The sequence below is a fragment of the Nannobrachium achirus genome (assembly GCF_963921795.1).
Source record: "Nannobrachium achirus genome assembly, chromosome: 3".
Lineage (NCBI taxonomy): Eukaryota > Metazoa > Chordata > Actinopteri > Myctophiformes > Myctophidae > Nannobrachium > Nannobrachium achirus.
The window spans coordinates 63,457,104-63,477,103 of record NC_137812.1 but is presented as its reverse complement, the minus strand read 5'-3'; the positions used below and the strand labels follow the sequence as shown (position 1 = coordinate 63,477,103).

General features: G+C 44.9%; 1 protein-coding gene across 1 annotated transcript in view; it reads right to left on the bottom strand.

Moving 5' to 3' along the window:
* The window catches only part of pdgfba (platelet-derived growth factor beta polypeptide a), a gene marked incomplete at its 3' end in the record, with an annotated part of 38,158 nt that overhangs the window by 7,133 nt on the left and 11,025 nt on the right, over nucleotides 1-20,000 (bottom strand). Inside the window, exons 2-6 of the mRNA XM_080722729.1 lie at nucleotides 16,031-16,133; nucleotides 12,370-12,441; nucleotides 11,045-11,241; nucleotides 8,017-9,304; nucleotides 4,652-4,778 (exon numbers count right to left, since the gene is read on the bottom strand). Coding sequence (XP_080578855.1) covers nucleotides 4,652-4,778; nucleotides 8,017-9,304; nucleotides 11,045-11,241; nucleotides 12,370-12,441; nucleotides 16,031-16,133 — 1,787 coding nt within the window. The remainder of the gene's footprint in view (nucleotides 1-4,651; nucleotides 4,779-8,016; nucleotides 9,305-11,044; nucleotides 11,242-12,369; nucleotides 12,442-16,030; nucleotides 16,134-20,000) is intronic.

Here is a 20,000-nt window from a genome sequence, read left to right as displayed (position 1 = left end):
GTAACTCTGGGAGTGTACGAATGAGAATTGTACACTCTCAGAGTTATGAGGGTCCTTGAAAATAAAGCGTTTGAGAACCACTACCAGTGGACTCCTAATGTGCCATAGTTTCGAAGTAAATCAGTGTCATATTCTCATCATATTCTACAGAAAACCTGGAGACTGACATTAAGTAATTTTGGGTCGTAAGATCAAAATAAGAACATTATATAGTTACCGGTATGTAAAAACAGAATCTAAAATTTGCAAAGGACGAGGCCTTGTCTTGCCACGGACACATTGATGACCCCTGCCAAAGCGTGACCCGCATGGCTTGCCACATCATGTGGGCAGCAGGGCAGTAATTTCAGGGAGGCCATGAAGGCCATGGCCGTCGTTGCCCCTCAGTTTGGCCTTGTGCCCCTCAAAAAAATGGCATGCCCTGAGGCCACAGTGGCCTTAATTAATGCTCCAGCTGACTGTAGCATTTTCTCCTCTGTCTCTGTCTTGTCAATAATGTAGACACCAGTGTCTCTTTCTTGTCATGTAGACACCAGTGTCTTTTGTTGAGTCCCCATTTTAAACCAATACAGTATTTTTGGTTTGTGTAGGGCTGAGCATGGATCAGATTGTAAATACCATGCTTATCAGCAGATAGTCTACATATTACATTTAAACTAATCCTTAACCCTTAAATTCAATACATTATTTCAATGGACTAAAATCTTGTTTTATTTGATGGCCTTCCTGCCCTGGCATTTGGCATTTGTGCCCTCAAAAAATGGACAACATCAAAGGCCAAGTGGCCTTGCCCCTAAAATGATGAAATTCCAGGCCTGGTGGGCATTGTTAATTTTTTCAGCAAATTTAGATTTAGTCTTTTTAATAACACATCACTTAGTCTTAGTCTTCTGGAATTGTTTTAGTCTAGTCTAGTCTTGTCTTAGTCGACTAAATATCAAAATATTTTAGTCTTTTAGTCTTCGTCTTTTACGATAAGTCTTTTAGGCTAAATATGACTACATAACTCTGAACAAGTCATTGTATTTTACTGCCTGTTACTTGGTCAAACTAAACTTTTAATTTGGCTTTAATTTCATTGCAGTTACATACCAGTGTTACTTTTTACTGCCATTAGTCTTAGACTTAGATTTCGTCTTAGTCTTTTGAATAACACAAATAATAATCTTAGTCTTAGTCTCAGTCTTCTGAAATTGTTTTAGTCTAGTCAAGTCTTATCAACAAAATATCAAAATCTTGTAGTCTTTTAGTCTTAGTCGACAACATTAACACATCATGTGGGGCAGATGAGGTCCACACATGAGCGGGGGCCCCTGCACACTGGTGTCGCTGTGTGTGTGTGTGTGTGTGTGTGTGTGTGTGTGTGTGTGTGTGTGTGTGTGCACGTTGCTGTTCTCTCCTCTCTGTGGTCTGCTGCTGGAGGTGTGTGATGCCCTCCTGATTGATGGTGTGCCAGGTGTGGCGATCAACAGCCAGGTCTTCTAGTGCACAAGGTTGGATGGATAGCACATTGCTTCAGGAGGGTTTTTATGTGGTACACACACACGCACGCGCACGCACACACACACACACACACTCTCTCTCTCTCTCTCTCTCATTTGGAAGAACATTTATGGGAAATCTGTATAATAAAGACACCGCCACAGTTTTTTATTTTACTTTTTTACTTTATATTAAAAATAGCATTCATTACATTAACAGTGTACAACCAATAATTATAATCAAAAAAACATAATCTGCAACAATAATTACACTTGAAATGGAAGGATGACACATCCTTCTTTTTGAATAAGTTAAGATTTTTCAGAAATCACTTTCTAAAAGCATTTATACATACAGTGTTGGCTAACTTGCTCACATCGATTGCTAAAAGCCTCATCTTTGGGACTTGGTCTATGTGGATATTCATAGCATGTTAACTGTGCAGGCATTTGTATTTTTTTGTATTTTTTTGTTTGTTATTCCATTTCATCTGGCAGTAGTAAAAAAGAAGAATGAGCATGTTATCTATATTTCCAGTACAGGACACAGAGTTATGTTAACACTGAGGATTTGAGTACATACAGTATACAGTACAGCACGTATAAAGTATGTACAAGTCAATACTAGGAATGGGACGATAATCCTTATTATCGTTTATCTTATATATATTTTTTTTTGTGTGTGTGAAATGATCCTCCGTCATGCACTGGGATCAATTCACCTTTTATTTGCCGATCTGCGTATCTGGTACCATTTAAACCAGGGGTCTTCAACGTTTTCAGGCAAAGGAACCCTTAGTTGAGATGAAGCAGGGACCCCCACAACCATTTCATAGATTCCATATAGTTTCATGGTTTGACAGCAACGATCATCAGTGTGTATTTTATACATATGTAACCACTTGAACCGTCAATACTTAATAAACATGACCTTTGACTCTGTACTTAGTCTGCTCTTTTTCCCTTCACACCAGTCCTTTGCCGAAAATAGCCGATCTACAAACTCACAACGCCTTGCTCTGCGAGGCGTTGTGAGCTTGTAGATCTGCTATTTTTGGCTAAAGTTCTCTGAATATGGACACTAGGGTTCAAGTGGTTCATATAAAAAAGGAGAAAAAAAGTTTATATCACACAAAGATTTGGAGGACTCCCTGTAGCAACGCTGAGGACCCCCTGTTGAAGACCCCTGATTTAAACCCTCTATAACTGGTAAAAGTTTTTTTTTTTCACTCTTTACCAAATCTCTTAGAATAACGGATGTTGGGGGTATTTTGATCATCGCGATAACATCGTAAATCGCAATTTCTTTGGTCACAATAATCGTGACATATCGCCCCATCCCTAGTCAACACGGTATGATCAGTGTATGGCTACTCCAGTGTAAGCTAAAGTTAGATTTAGAGTCAAAGATTGTAGGACAACATGAATGTTTGGCTTTGAGTCCTGAGCTGCGTTCCCATTCTTTTTCCAACGTTCACGTCATAGCTTCCAGTTATTGGCCCAGTGCACTGCACATAATACCAGTATTAACCATTCATTTAAGTTTTCCTCGCTTCCATTGTAGTTCCCAGTTCGTCTTTTGATTCCTTCCAACTCCATAGTTAACCCATAGGATTTGGTCACAACGCCCCCAAAAAGGGACCATTTCCGCTTTTTTTTTTTTTGCTTATCAATCAGTAGTCAAACTATTAGCTCACAGCAGTCTATCATTGGATCTGGTTTGATATCGCAGACCAGCGCCATGGCATTGGCTTGTTGTGGGATTTTGTAGTTCATACAAGCAATAGCCAGTGTCTTAGAGAGCGATGTCCACCGATCCAAGGATTATATAAGGTTACTTTATTTCATTCAATGGTGATCAATTCTCTTCAATAGACAGACAAATGGCTTGTCCTCAGGAGAAACTCCCATCCTGTTGACCTGTCCTTTTTTTAAACGGTAACAGCCTGCAGCCGTCTCTCCAATCTCCAGTGTGCATCAAGAATTCCAGTTTTTTTCTTTTTAACATTCCATCGTATTAAGAGTTCCCATTGTCCGAGTCCCTTCCAATTCCTCGGGAGGTGGGTCTGACCAGCAGCTATCGGTTATTCAGTCATCTTTCCCACTTTCTGGAAAAGAAGAAGAAATACGTATGAGACACATGTCTGATGTTGCGGTCGTCATGTACAGCATAATGATAGCGGAGGCTTGCCCCACCCTCCTTCCGTGCACACCTATCATCAATATAAATCAGCTTTTAGTCAGGAACAGTCACGTCTAAGTAGACGGCTAGTTCCATTCCTTGATTCTGATTGGCTGGTTGCTGTGGTATATTAAAGCAATAAGCCACAAGAGGCGAGTGGTTACCGGGGTAGTATACACCGGCTGAGAGGCGGTGGGAAACACGAGGCGCAGACGTGTGTTTTACGACCCTCTCAGCCGGTGTATACTACCCCGGTAACCACAAGCCTCGCGTGGCTTATTGCTTCAATATACCACAGCAACCAGCCAATCAGAATCAGAGCTGACTGATAGCTGACTACAGCTGGACGGAACGACTCCCGTGTTCTGCCTAAACTAACGCGTTCGCTTAATTTATGCTTGGTCAGTGTGCAATGTTCCGTGGCACCGGACACAGGACAGGATACTTTGGACATAAAACGGGGGTTACAAACATGACCCCCAGTTCCATCTCTACTGCCCTCTCTTCCTTCCAACTTGCTTTTATTGGGTTAGTTAGACAGACCCTTTTATTGGGTTAGTAGACAGACCCTTTTATTGGGTTAGTAGACAGACCCTTTTATTGGGTTAGTAGACAGACCCTTTTATTGGGTTAGTAGACAGACCCTTTTGAAAGCTTCCCATGCAGAAAACACTGATTGAATCTGCAGCCTTCGATCATCACAAAAGGCTTTTCAGCTTCACCTTCAAATATATATATTATACTGTACAAAAGGCAAAATATATTTTAGCCGATACCGATTTGACAGATCTAATTTTTAGGTAAATGTCGTCTTCTGACACCAATATGATTCAAATAAAAAAATAGTCGATCTACAAGCAGATCTGCAATTTTTTTGGCATAATCGTGATTTCCTTTATCACAACAATCGTGATATGACATTTTCATATCGTCCCATCTCTATTCGTGCCTAGCCCTCTCTCTCTCTCTCTCTCACCTGCAGCTCTACATGATCATGGCTCTGATGGCTGCTTTGCTGATGCGGCTGCGATGTTTCCTCCTGCGTCTGGGCAGCGCCGGTCGGAATGGCAGCACACGGGCGGAGGACCGGCTGGGATCCGCCGTCGCTGTGACAACTTAAGAGAGGAGAAAGCACAGAGAGACAGGACTGAGTGTCAAAAGAAGTCAAACACGACTCTCCCAAAGTTTGAGAAGTACCCCAACGACCTTAAAGAGGTGGTGCCATTATTCCCCCCCCCCCCCCCCCCCCCCCTCTAAAACATGATTATCAGGTATTATGATTATACTAGGAGGAAGATTTTTTCCAAAAAAGTATACAGAAAGAGTTAAAATTGGGTTTTTATGTGGCCACACCCCCAGTTCATTAAGTATGCATGGATGGCATGGTGGGTGGTGACCCAGCTGATATAGCCACACCCCACAGTGTTGGGTGAATGGCAATTGGGGAGGAGTTGATACTGTGACACACTTAGTATCTGTGTTTTTTAACTGACACTTTTGACCACAAGGGGCAGCCTCCAAGAGAAAACAAACAAATACTAAGAGAATACATCATTTCTCAAAAGAAAAACACATAATGAAGTACTTTCAACCTCCTAGACACATGAAAAACAGAAAAAGTACAAAACTATGGCACCACCTCTTTAAAAGCTGCTAAACAGAACTTTTTTGAAACTGATGAACCCTGGCGCTTATGACTAAAACTAAATAAAATTTCATTCAAAAGACAATGGCTAAACCAAATCAAAGTTTGCTGTCAAAATTAACACTGATCTTGAGGTGAGTGACATATATATGGTTCTTCACAAAAAAAAAACCTTAAGCTTAACCCCTCACTCTACACTTATGGCCCTATCATAGTGTAGTCCGCGGTGATGGTTTATCACTGTGGTGTAGTCTTTTTAAGTCAGAAAACTACAACATTACGCCATTAGCCGCGGTGAAGAGAAATCGCCGCGGACCTAGACATCTCTCCTTCTGTTTTTACTTTCAGACATCTCCCCATCACCCCGTTCACTGATTGGTCGATCTAGACCAATCAGTGTGCCCCCAGGTTTCAGAGGCACAGCGGCGCGTTGATAGGACTTCACTGTGAGTCTGTGACTATGATGGCCATCTCATTTTAGGTGATAGCTTATCACCTAAAAGTTGAGGTGATAGCTCTTCACCTCAGACTCTGAATGCCTTAACACTCATCCAAACACATTATGTTCTGTGTCTAACTTCCTGAACACAGCCCATCCCTTACGGGATTATTCAGACACATTTTAAAGAACATTGTATTTCCAGTGCCAAATTGCTGGCAGTGCCACTATGCGTAAGTTGCATGTTTTCTTCTGTTCAAGGCTTTATAGATACAAATCCGAAATTGTGAATGTATATGGTTATCAAAATAGAGTATAGAGTAGCTCAGTGGTTCTCAAACTTTGAAATGTGAGGGTCTCCCCTTAACTTTGACAGTGTACAAATGGAACCAAATGGACCCGTTACTCCGTCAAAGTTACAGACTTACAAGGATGAATTTAGACCCCCATAAAGGAACCTAGAGAGTCCCTGAAATCCACTTTGAGAACCAATGGAGTAGCCTATATTACGTAATACAATATAATCTGCAGAGGTTGGAGTTGAGCTCCTTACTCCTTACACTTAGACCCTAGTGTAGGTTAGGACACCTACTGGTTGAGAAGTAGTACTGGCTGAAGCTCAAGAGCACAAACATCTCCCCAGGCCAAGTGGGGACTGTGTCCTGCCTGAATAGTACTATTAAAGCTCATTACTGTAATGGGGGCGGGGCGGGCTAAAGAAAATCTCCTTGTTTTCATAATGTTGGCAGGTAACAGTGTTCCGTCTACCATCACGTGTGAGCTGCGACAGGCACGTGCACACATACACATCAAAGGGGGCTTGAGCCCCTGCCCTTTTATCCGTCTATAAAAAAGTGCCCTCTCCAGACCAGGAATGCAGTTTTTATACTATGGTGAAAGAAATGCAAATGCCCTCTTTCCATGCCATACCCGAAGGCAGCATTCCAGAGAATTGCCTTGTCCAAACTCTCCTGAACTTGAATGCAGCATCTTATGTTGAAAGAATTAGCCAGTAGCTATGCCCCTCCCCTAAAAGCTTTTGTCCAATGCTAGCTTAGCAACCGGCAGCTTGCCAAGGCTGTTGGCCAAGGCAAACCTTGGCAAGCAGGAAGTTATTCTAAGTTAGCATTGGACAAAAGCTTTTTGGGAGGGGCATAGCTACTGGCTAATTGCCCTCTCTGGGTAGAAATCAAGCATCGGAAATAGCCGACCTCCAAGCCTACAACGCGTCGCAGCTTGGAGGTCTGCTATTTTCGATATTTTCACCAAAAGACCCTTTTAGAAATTTCAGCCCCTGCCTCCCTAACATTCTCTCCCCGTCCCTGGTGAGCAAGTAAATCTTTGTGACAGAGATTTCCCAGGGACCTGGGAGACAATAGCAGGACACATACAGTACGCGAGTATTCCTACCGTAGGAGAGTTCGTTGAGGCGCGGCTTGTGATTGGCTGGAGCGGAGGTCTGGAGCGCTCGGCTGTGGTCACTTGGACTGCGCGGGCGGGTGTGAATGCGTTTATCGTGGGCTTGCCCAGGCCTTACGGCCTGGGCATAAATATAACGATTGCATTCACCACGGCTTCGTAACTCGCGCGGCGCTCCGCCGGCCGCGCGGCCCTGGCCCGCTCTTCGCGGCCACTCGCGCCTGCGGCGCTCGGGGGCGAAGAGCAGGACCAAGGTCCGCTGGCCTTCGCGCCGCTTGCAATGTCGTGGACAATAACTGTGACGTATAACCATAAAACGAGCGCTCCTTCAAACGAAGTCTCCTACGTTTGGAACAATAGCATACAGTACATACAGTAGCCCACACTAGACAGGAACAGTAGCCTGTTTTCCTGGCTTTCCCACTGACTCATGCTCTCCACAAATGGTCTCTGCAGTTATGATGCTCACACAAAACGCACTCTCTCTCTCGCACGTGCAAGCTAATGCGCAATTGCGCATGGCCATCAATCCTGCATTAAAGGTGTGTAGAGTGGGAGCCATTACAGAGGTCCCCGGAGCCTGCATATAACCTGCAGTAATAGTGCTGGATAGTCCAAATCATTCAAAACAGCTCTGTCTTTCTCTCTCTCTCACACTCTCTCTTGCACACCGGCACACACTGGCACGCACTGGCACGCATGCACGTCGCACGCACACACACAAACACACAGCCGCGGCGCACGCACACACGCACCTAAAGCCCAAGGTCGATAACACTTTAAGCCTAAGCTCGTACGACAAAGCATAAATTAGGCTTTATTCCCCCTTTCAGACAAACCGGTGTAGTACCTGATTTGTGTGTTGTGGCCTCGGGCTTTGGTCGGTGCTGAGGATGGTGAGGGTGAAGGTGAGGCAGGTTCTCCGGCTCCCTCTGTACAATCTCTAGAAGCTTCTGCCGCCTCTCCAGCTCCGTGAAAGGACGCTCCGCCCCGGACGTCTCAGAGTCTCTATCCTTTTTCGGACCGGTCGGCTCCGTCGCCGCGTCCCCGCTGACGGCCGACCCCGCCTCCTCCCTCTCCTTCCCCGACCCCCCACTGGCTACGTCGGTCTCTGTCCGTGTTTGATTTTTGACCTCGGTAGCCCTTTGGCTCTCGGCTGACATTCCTCTCTGATTGGTGGGTTCGGGGTCTGTCGGGGGTCTGTGATTGGGCGGCGCGCTCGTCGGCGGCTCGTCGCCGCCGGGCGGGGAGGCGCTGTCGGCCTGGGGGCCGTTGAGTCTGTACTGCGTCCTCAGCTCCTGGTCGCCCACCACCGACGGGCCGCCACGGTTATACTGCGGATACGCCTGGTGTGAATAATGTTGACGATACTGATACTGCTGTTGGTATTGCTGCTGCTGTCTTTGTTGTTCATACTGTTGTTGCTGTTGTTGTTGTTGTTGCTGATGATACTGTAACTGTTGCTGCCTTTGCGTGTGTTCCAGATGACGTTGCTCCGGCGTCGTGCCGCCGGGCACCGCCCGCGCCCCGCCGTCCTCCTTGCTGCCGTCGTACCCGCTGCCGTGCCCGCCTTCCCTGGCGGGCGGCTGCTGGGTGCCGCCCCCGTTGGCGGCGCCCTGGTCTGCCCGCACCCCGGACGACCACGGGCCGGGCTGCTGCTGCTGCCCGTGCGTCAGGGGGTGCAGGGCGTGGGTGGAGGTGGCATGGTGGTGATGAGTGCGGGGCTGCTGCGTCCAGTGCGGCTGCGGCTGCGGCTGGGTGTGCGCCAGCTGGGTGTACCTCCCCGCCGGCTGCCACTGCCTGTCCAGGGGCTCGGCGCGCTCCTCGTGGAGCCGGTAGCCCTGCCCCTGGTTGCGCTTGAGGTCGTCGTGGCGGTGGAGGTCGGCCTTGGAGCCGTGGCTCTTGGGTGGAGCCGCGTGGTGGGTCCGCGGCGCCAGGGGCTGGTGAGGGGAGGAGGGGGTGGACTGCTGAGGCTGAGGTGGAGGAGGAGGAGGAGGAGGGTTGGGGTTGGCGTTGGCTGTGACGGGGGAACGGGGGACCGCGGAGGCGGCTTGGCACCTGCAGCCGGCGTGGTCCTCCACCGGGATGATGGCTTTCTCGTAGTGGGCGTTCTTATTGATGTACTGGATCTTTATCACCTGGTGGATCAGACACAAGCATTGACAGGGGTCAGATATGGCATCTTTAAGGATGCTGTAATACAGGGGTGTCCAAAGTATAGCCTGTGGGCCAAATGCATCCTAAATTGTATTATAAATGGCCCGCCAGCACAGTCAAACAAGAATATTTTTACTATATCGTCATTGTCGGGTGGAAACCTTGTATGTCCAAAACCGTTTGTTTTGTAATTATCATTTAAAAAATGAACTAAACTAGTGAAAACAGACGATCTACAAGCACACAACGACTCGCACCGCGAGGCGTTGTGTGCTTGCAGATCGGCTGTTTTCACTACTTTTGTAAGACAGCCTTGTATGATGAAGCAGGGCTTTACTTGGTGAAAAAACATACAAACTTGAAACTTGGAGATACGAGGTTTCTGCCCGACAGTGACGATATTTATAATTTGTCTCATTCTGAAGGGGTCAAAGAAAGGCTATTTTATTGTATTATTTACCTTGAACGAGTTATTTTCTGTTTTGTTCAGAGCACACACGTGACAAAAGACTATTGATATTAAATATTCATGATGATAGTTAAATAAAGTCGTTTAAATGCGATTCATGGGCTTTGTTGTGGTCCGACCGAAAGTACATTATGCCAGGAGATATAGTCTGCCCTAGGGTGTTTGAATATTTTAATATGTGGGCCCCTTTGAAAAAGGTTTGGACACCCCTGCTGTAAGTGATATTTCCTGGTTAAAAGCAAAAGTTATTTGCTAAAATGAGAAAGGTCTCCATTCAGACAGTAAGCATTACTATATAGAGTGTTTGTTCAGTAACAGAGGTATCCACATCTCTCCAGCTCTTTACTAAACAGAAAATACATTTCAGGTGGGTTTCAAATGGCATCGATTCATTAAGGAGAGAGACCGCCACAAACATAATTTAACACATTTTCTTTAAGTAAAACATACCATGCACCACGAAAAAGAAAAATCCTTTTCAGGGTTTTGATTTGACAGAAATGCCCTTCACTTGACCTTCTAGAACTGCGTCTAACTGGGCGTTTCTAGTACAATGGTCCGCTTGAAAACATCAAAAGCGTTCGCGGCACACCCATTTGACCACTTAACTCCTTTAGTTCTTGTCCAGCTTTATTATTTCATCTAGTGACCCCCAAAAAAATGCGTGTGATGTGAGCGTGCTGGGCGCCTGCATGTGTACTGTACCTTTAGGTAGCGTGTGCTGGTGACTAGGGATAGAGCTCGTTCATTTTTTATTGATAATGAGCACCTTATCGATCGTGCTTATTGAGCCAGGCTTTTATCAAGAACACTATTGACCGTTTTCTAATATTTTGTGGAAAGATGTGAGACGACAAATCATTAAAACAACCATTCATTAATGTGCTTTAAGTGTTAAATGGCTTTCTACTAGGAATAGTACTGTAATCATTTCTATATGCTCGAAAACAGGCTTGATACCGGGTAATCAAAACATTTGTTATCGAGTATTGAACAGGCTCATGTTTTGAGCTCCATCCCTACTGGTGACAGTGGGGACATGTGTACCTGTAGGTAGCGTGTGCTGGTGACAGTGGGGACATGTGTAACTGTAGGTAGCGTGTGCTGGTGACAGTGGGGACATGTGTAACTGTAGGTAGCGTGTGCTGGTGACAGTGTGGACATGTGTACCTGTAGGTAGCGTGTGCTGGTGACAGTGGGGACATGTGTACCTGTAGGTAGCGTGTGCTGGTGACAGTGGGGACATGTGTACCTGTAGGTAGCGTGTGCTGGTGACAGTGGGGACACACTGCAGCAGTCTCGTGTTGCAGCATCCAGAGCATCGCTGCACCTCCACGCACGGCGGCCACAGCAGGAAGTTGGCGTTCCGTCGGTCCAGCATGGCGCGCGTCACCTCCATCACCTCCGTGCGCACCTTGCACACCGCCTGCTGCGCCGGCTGGGCCTCCACTGTGTAGGGGAGATTGAGGAGTATAAAAACATGAGGACAGCCTTTATCTTGAACAGTGTTCATTTCCTCTACTGAAACTACATGTATGGTGAAGAATGTTTGTCGACAACTTTTTCGTCGACTACTTTTTTTTTCACGGACGAAAACTAGGTGCCTTTCTGGGAAATTGCGTGTGGTTGCACTGACGTCGCGGGGGAATCCACTTGGGAAATGAATTCTGTCTTACTATTTATATTAGATATTGTGATGTCAAGTGAAGCATGTAAACTTTTTTTTCTTAAATCTTTATCCCACGATTTTTGTAACCCATTTTTTTCACCCGGGGTCAATATTGTCTAATCCTGAGCACTACACTCGCTCTGCCAACCTGGGGAGAGCAACGCACTGACCTCATGCTTCCTTCTATGCATGAGTCCAAGCCGCATCTTTTCACCTGACAGGGAGGGAGTTTCAATGGCCGTACTTAAGTGTAAGGAACACATTATTCCAACCAGTTCCTTTCCACTCCATCAGGCGCCCCAGCTAGCCAGGGGGAGGCAGTATAGAGACCAGGATTACTGCATGTCCCCTAGGGGACATGGGGAGAACATGCAAACTCCACACAGAAAGGCCCTTGAAGCATGTTAACATTATATTGTCCAACATATCCAGCCTTACAACCCGGATAACATCACTCAAAAAGTGTACAAAACTCACTTTGCTGGCAAAGAATCCTCAGACGAGAACATTAGAGTGTTGCCTAAAACAATCACACTAATAAAAACTAAGCTATGATGACCAAAACTAAGACTAAATATATTGACAATTTCGTCTACAAATAAAAACTAGACTAAAATGAAACTAGACTAAAAAAAAGAACTAATGGACCAGTAAAACTAAAAATACATTTTATGTTAGATTGCTTTCGGGTGTTGTGCTTTGAAAATAGCGCAGATACAAGCTCACAAGTTGTGAGCTTACACACACACACACACACACGCGCGCACGCACACACACACACACACACACACACACACACACAGACGTTTTTTTTTTTTTTTTTACATTTTTGTATTGGGTTTTTGACAAGCATTCATTGCATTTGTCAACATACTATTCTTACAACACAGCATGTGTTTTAAACTTACCAAGGCTTCTGGTGTATCGGCCATGGGTGTGGTTTACAAGAATATCATGCTCTTCTTCCTCTTCTTCTTCTTCTACAAGAAGGGAAGCGAGGAAAAGAGACACAGTGACAGAAGACGAGGAAGAGAGGGAGAGAGGGAGAGAGAGAGAGAGAGAGAGTGATCATTCACATTTCGTCTCTACACTTCGTCATCATTTACCCGACCATCGACCAGTCACTGTCACTGCATTGTGGAGGGTCTGAACATGACAAATGATAGTAATATACAGCACATCAACCCAGAGCCAATGTGTACAACACAGCAAAACCAGGAACATTTTTTACATTCTGCAGTTAAATTGACACAGAGGACTTTTGATGTGTATGCTTTGTCAGCTCTGAACAGAGTAGCAGAGAGAGAGAGAGAGAGAGAGAGAGAGAGAGAGAGAGAGAGAGAGAGAGAGAGAGAGAGAGAGAGAGAGAGAGAGAGTAAAATTAGGAGATGTTTAAGCAGTGGGATGAAGGTGTTGAAGAATAGAATCTTGAACCGCTTGAACCCTACCGTCCCAATTCTCAGGGGAACAAAAAGATCTACAAGCTCACAATGCGTTGCATTACCATGGTTGTTGTGGCTCTCTCGGGGCGGGAACTTTTTGGGGGGTGGGAGGGGTAACATACATCTTTTCTGTATGCTTTTGTTTATTGTACTTGTTGTAAAAAATAATAAAGAAACCTTGAACAATGGGTTGCGTTGAGATGCATTGTTGTGAGTTTGTAGATGGGATATTTTTTGGTGAAGTGGAGAAAAAAGCAAGCAGAGAGAACCGAACCCAGTCACCTAAGTATTAGTTTACTTTAGGTCAGTGGTTCTCAAAGTGGATTCCAGGGACTCTAAATTGACCCATACAAGTCTGTAACTCTGACAGCTTACAAATAGGAACCAAATGAACCCTAACGGGTCCATTTGGTTCCATTTGTACACTGTCAGAGTTAAGGGGAGACCTTGAAATTTGAAAGTTTGAGAAACACTGCTTTAAGTGGTTAATTAAGTCAATGTAATATTTTCCGGCTATTGGCCTAACATCACACGTCAGCTTTGAGTGAGCTCTTTTCTGGGTGATGATGACAGACATTTGTAAAACACGTACGGCCGTCTGTAGTCAGACTCATTGTTCACGGCACAAAGGAAGCCATTTCTTTTTCACCCTCCGTGCTAAAACAATTACAGCTATTTTCTGCTACAATTTGTCTCAGGGCTGTCTAGAATGCTGTTGAAGAGAGATATGAGTGGTTAAATATAACTTGGGATGGTGCATGTGAATGTGTGCGTGCGCTCACGCAAAACATGCTCACATGTATTATTTAATAGCCCGTTAGCGCTAATTAGATCGCCATGCAGATCTGTTTTAATATTATGAAATGACTCGCTATTTATGACTCGCTGTGTGTGTGTGTGTGTGTGTGTGTGTGTGTGTGTGTGTGTGTGTGTGTGTGTGTGTGTGTGTGTGTGTGTGTGTGTGTGTGTGTGTGTGTGTGTGTGCAGTCATTCTACAGTCCAGATTTGCGCCACAATACATGTCTGCTTTCTTCAGTAAACGATACGTCTGCGACTGCATTATTTGTCCACGCATGTCTAGACGTTCTGTAAGCTTTATTCCCTTCCTTCTCCTTGACATGTTTCCTTGTGACCTATTTAAGCATGTTTCAGACATTCTATATATCGTCAATGTCTGGCCAAAACCTCTTTACTCAATTTCTTTTTTTCTTTTTTTTTTTTTGGCATAAATCAGGGCTATTGAACACCCTTTACATCTGAGTGTTGGTTAAAATAATATTGAACCAATGTAAAGTATAAGTGCTTGGGACAAAACCTCCTTTTGCAATTTCTGCAAAAACCGGCTAACTCCACCTGATTGGCCCTCTCTTTTTTTTCATTCATATGTGCTATTCAACACCCTTTATGTCTGTGTGTTGTTTAAAATAATATTGAACCAATGAAAAGTAGTAAAAAGCCCTTCGGTCAAAACCTCCTAACTCCACTTGAGCTCATTTTCCCGAAAATGAACATTTTGGAGTTATGAGGTTTCGCCCCCCGACAGCAGAGATACAGACAGATTCCAACCAAACACCAAAAAGGTTAATGAAAAAAAAGTTTATAAAAGAGTATAAAACAATCTTTACTGTCTTCTTCCCCCTCCCCCCAGCAAGTTTCATGGCCACTTTCACAAATGGCCTGTGTTTAAACCAGATTTATGTGTTATTTAATGAATTGTTTGTCCATAGGAGGGGGAGAGGGTATCAGTTTCTTAAAGAAAAAGAATGACTTTGAAATGACCCGACAAGATGTGTCTTCATTATGTGCTTGAGATACATTTTGCGTGCGTGCGTGTGTGCATGCGTGTGTGCGTGAATGAGTGAATGAGAGAGAGAAAAAGAGAGAGAGAAAAAGCAAGAGAGAGAGAGAGGTAGGGATGGGACGATACGGGATATTATCGTTTATCGTGATAAAAAACACTCGCGATAATCGTAACGTGGAGATTTAATTTATCGTGATATATCGTCCTCCGTCATGCACTGGGATCAATTAAACTTTTATTTGCCGAGCTGCATATCCGGTACCACTTAAACCCTCTATAATTGGTAAAAGGTACTTATAATATACGTACTTGATACAGTCTTTTTTTCACTCTCTATCAAATATTTTAAATACATTTTTTGGCAAATGTTCCGCCCCAGGATAATGGATTTTGATTATCGCGATAACATCGTAAATCGCGATTTCTTTTGTCACAACAATCGTGATATGAAATGTTCATATCGTCCCATCCCTAGAGAGAGAGGGGGGGGGGTACGTTAAGGGGTGTTCTGTCACTCATATCCACAGTTCAAAGCCTAGGGAGGAATCCAGTGCAGGAGAACAATGTGCTGGCCTTGTGCGGTAAGTGACTCATGTCTTTCTCTCTGGGTTGGTCAAGCACTCGGCAAGGTCACTGCTACTGTATTCTCTCTCTCTCTCTCTCTCTCTCTCTCTCTCTCTCTCTCTCTCTCTCTCTCTCTCTCTCTCTCTATGTCTCTCTCCCCTCTGGTCTCCGTCTGTCTCCACCCCTCAACTCTCACCCCCTTCCTCTCCACCACTCACCTCTCACCACTAACCCTTCCCATGTAAAGATTGCCTTAACATCATAGGCCCAACCGAACGTATTAGGTGAAAATAGGCAAAGAGATTTTGTCCAGAGGGAAACATATGGGAGGGTGTGTGTGTGTGTGTGTGTCTGTGTGTGTGTGTGTGTGTGTGTGTGTGTGTGTGTGTGTGTGTGTGTGTGTGTGTGTGTGTGTGTGTGTGTGTGTGTGTGTGTGTGTGTGTGTGTGAAGCAAAATTTTAGTTACAAATGTTCGATTAAAAAATCCATATATTCAAAGATTTGCACACATTTTCACAAGTTTTCAAAAATATCAGATATACAATCTCGCAGCTCTGTGAGCTTGTACATCGGCTATTTTTCAATAGCTAAAGTATAAAATAATTAAGGTCCCTCCACTTGGGCCCTAGTATCTCAGTCCCACTTTTCCCCCCCTTGTGACGCCCCTGTGTGTGCGCGTGTGTGTGTGTGTGTGTGTGTGTGTGTGTGTGTGTGTGTGTGTGTGTGTGTGTGCGCGTGCGTGTGTGTGTGTGTGGTTCTTACCTATGGAGCCTGTCTCCTGCTGCAGCAGCTGTTTCAGGTCTTCTACAGACGAGATGGGGCTGTCCAGCAGCAGGTCCACTAACGAGGGAGGGATGGGGTCACCCTGCAAGAGGAACACACACCATGTTGAGGAAGGTCTTCATGTACAGGAGAAGACTACATAATCAAGCCATGTGATCAGGCCAGTCAAACCACGGGACTGGATCTATCAGACATTATACAACAGGTAGTCGGGCTCTCAATGGAAAACAGGCTCTCCAACCGTGCATATATTGAGCACTACTGCACTGTCTCTCATCAAGTAAAGAAATCAGCTGCGTTGGTCACGAAAGAGAGCAAGCGCGCCTCTCTCCCCACACTATGCTAGGTGGCTAGGCTAGCGGTTTTCATGTGAAGTTCAGGGACATAAATGAGGCCTTAAAAATGACAAATTCCTATTGAATATCTTAATAACAATGAAATGAAGTTTTTTTTAAGGGCAACAGTTGTATAATCGCAATATTAAACTCGAGGGTCTGCCTTATTGCGGTTATTTGTCCCTTCAGTACTGCCTACGGAACTCGCCTTCGGCTCGTTCCTGCAGCAAGACTGTCGGGCCAAATAACCGCGATAATGCACACCCTCTCGTGTAATATTGCTTAACGAAACAATCCCAAATAAACCATAAAGGATCGAGAGAGAGAGAGAGAGAGAGAGAGAGAGAGAGAGAGAGAGAGAGAGAGAGAGAGAGTAATTGTGGGTTATTAGAGAGAGATTCATTATTAGTAGATCTTTCCAATATAACTTTTTCGTAAAGATAAGATCTGCAGACCTGAGATGCAGTTGACAGCCAAGTAGGACAAAAGAATTACAGTTCACATGCAAAGTCCCACAATCTGTTCTGTCTTCCTAAATAATCTTTATATAACAACACTTCAGTCAGACCTTCATGTGGTTATAGACGTTAATTCCATGAACCTTAGTATCCCTTATCTGGGGCAAAGATTTGACGACAACAACGGATATACTGTATGTGGAGAGATTAGATGGAAATTGAAATAGGCTACTATTCTGACTGGTACAGAGACTCGGACTACTCTCTCCAATCTCCAGTGTTGATTCTCAATGTTGAGTTGCAGACAAAACACAAGAGATTTGGACTCAACTTGGCGGGAACAGATTGAGTTCAGTGCGTTTCTCTCCAGGGCACGTGCACACATAGACACCATAGTGGGCTTGAGCCCCTGCCCTTTTACCCGTCTGTAAAAAGTAGCCCTCTTCAGACCATGAATGCAGTTTTCACTATAGTGAACGAAATGCAAATGCCCCCCTTTACAGGCCATACCTGAAGGCAGCGTTCAAGAGAATTGCCTTGTCCAAACTATCCTGAACTTGAATGCAGCATCTTATGTTGAAAGAATTGCCCTCTCTGTGTAGAAATACATGCCTTTACGCCACATCTCCAGTATTCACTTGATCATGCTTAGTTTGGTGCGGTATCAAGTACCGTAAATAGCCGACCTTCAAGCTCACAACGTGTTGCGCTGCGACGCGTTGTGAGCTTGGAGGTCTGCTATTTTCGATATTTTCACCTAAAGGCCCTTTTTGAAATGTCAGCCCCTGCCTCTCTAACATACCCTGCACGTCCCTGTTTCTCTCTATTCAAAGCCTATTTGTTCCCAACTCTTCCATTCTAAAAACAGGAAGCGAAAGAGACAAAACGCAATAAAAAATAGAAATACCTCTCAATGAGAATGCTGCAGAGAGAGAGAGAGAGAGAGTTAGATGGAGGTTAATACCTCTCAATGAGAATGCTGCAGAGAGAGAGAGAGAGAGTTAGATGGAGGTTAATACCTCTCAATGAGAATGCTGCAGAGAGAGAGAGAGAGAGTTAGATGGAGGTTAATACCTCTCAATGAGAATGCTGCAGAGAGAGAGAGAGAGAGTTAGATGGAGGTTAATACCTCTCAATGAGAATGCTGCAGAGAGAGAGAGAGAGAGTTAGATGGAGGTTAATACCTCTCAATGAGAATGCTGCAGAGAGAGAGAGAGAGAGTTAGATGGAGGTTAATACCTCTCAATGAGAATGCTGCAGAGAGAGAGAGAGAGAGTTAGATGGAGGTTAATACCTCTCAATGAGAATGCTGCAGAGAGAGAGAGAGAGAGTTAGATGGAGGTTAATACCTCTCAATGAGAATGCTGCAGAGAGAGAGAGAGAGTTAGATGGAGGTTAATACCTCTCAATGAGAATGCTGCAGAGAGAGAGAGAGAGAGTTAGATGGAGGTTAATACCTCTCAATGAGAATGCTGCAGAGAGAGAGAGAGAGTTAGATGGAGGTTAATACCTCTCAATGAGAATGCTGCAGAGAGAGAGAGAGAGTTAGATGGAGGTTAATACCTCTCAATGAGAATGCTGCAGAGAGAGAGAGAGAGTTAGATGGAGGTTAATACCTCTCAATGAGAATGCTGCAGAGAGAGAGAGAGAGTTAGATGGAGGTTAATACCTCTCAATGAGAATGCTGCAGAGAGAGAGAGAGAGAGTTAGATGGAGGTTAATACCTCATCCCATCCCACCACCATGAGTTAACACTTCGTCACTGTCGGGCAGAAACCTTGTATCTCCAAGTTTCAAATTTGTATGTTTTTTCGCAAAGTAAAGCCCAGTTTGTATACATACAAGGCTGTTGCACAAAGGTAGTGAAAACAGCAGATCTACAAGCACACAACGCCTCGCGCTGCGAGGCGTTGTGTGCTTGTAGATCTGCTGTTTTCACTAGTTTAAATCTTTTTTTAAAACGATAAATACAAAACAAAGAGTTTTGGACATACAAGGTTTCCGCCTGACAACGACGACTTGCTCCATTTTCACTTCCCCCTGAACAGGAAACGGTGGCTGTGATTGGTGTTTGTTATTGTGGTTGTCACTCTCTCCCTGTCTGTTTATCCCAAAACACTGCTGTTGTTTCCAATGGAACACACAAACACGCACGCACGCAGGCACACACACACACACACACACAAACACGCACGCACGCAGGCACACACACATACGCCACGGAACACAGGACGTATGATTTAATGCCTCTCTCTCTCTATCACTCTCTCAATTAAATGACAGTTCAAATTATAAGTTCCCTTATACCTCTGTCTGTCTCTCTGTTTGTCTCTGGCATTAAGGGTTACACGTTACTATTGATATCAAGATCAAAGATTAATCACAGGGTGTTGCATGTCAGTTTGTTTCACGAAATTGGCTCTAGTTTAGTAGTGTTTATGTGTGTTTCTCCTGCCAGCAAGACTGTTTCAATTGGATTTGATAGAGTAACAGGACAATAGTAAAAAAATCACACCCGTGTGAACTGAGCGGTGGTCGTGGAGGCTGCGCAACAGCAAAACAAATATATATAAATATACCTGTATATATATACCAGTAAGACTCCCTAATCGGGAGATAAGCGACCGTTGGTCGCTTATCTCCATAAATAGAGCAAAAATGTGTTTTTCCAAAATCTTCCTGATCCATGTTGTTGACATGAGTGTAGACATACTGTGTAGTGATTTTCGTGATTTTAGGGCAAAATCTGAATCGGCCTCATGGTGGCGCTAGAGGGCCATGTGAGAAATGAGGGGTGGGGTGTCCGCGCCGCCAAAGCGGACGAATAGGTACCGGCCCCGGCTCTCCCGGTCGCTCCTAGCCCGAGTTACGGCATTTTATGTGAGCTGCAGTGGCAGGGGGTCCTCCACTGGGGGCGCCACCACTTTTGCATCCGTTCTGGAGCACCAGGAGTGGGTGGTCCCCGGGAATGCCCCGTGAGCAGCCCCGTTGGGGTGGTCATTTGGTCATTTTTGCACATTTGGTAATTTTTTACACCTGGGGGTCCCCCAGGGACCTGGGGGTCCCCGAAACTCCGGGGGTCCTTGGAGGTTGTAGTTTGGCAGGCAAGGAGTGTGTGTGCAAAATCTGGCATGGATCGGGGCAACGGTTGCAGAG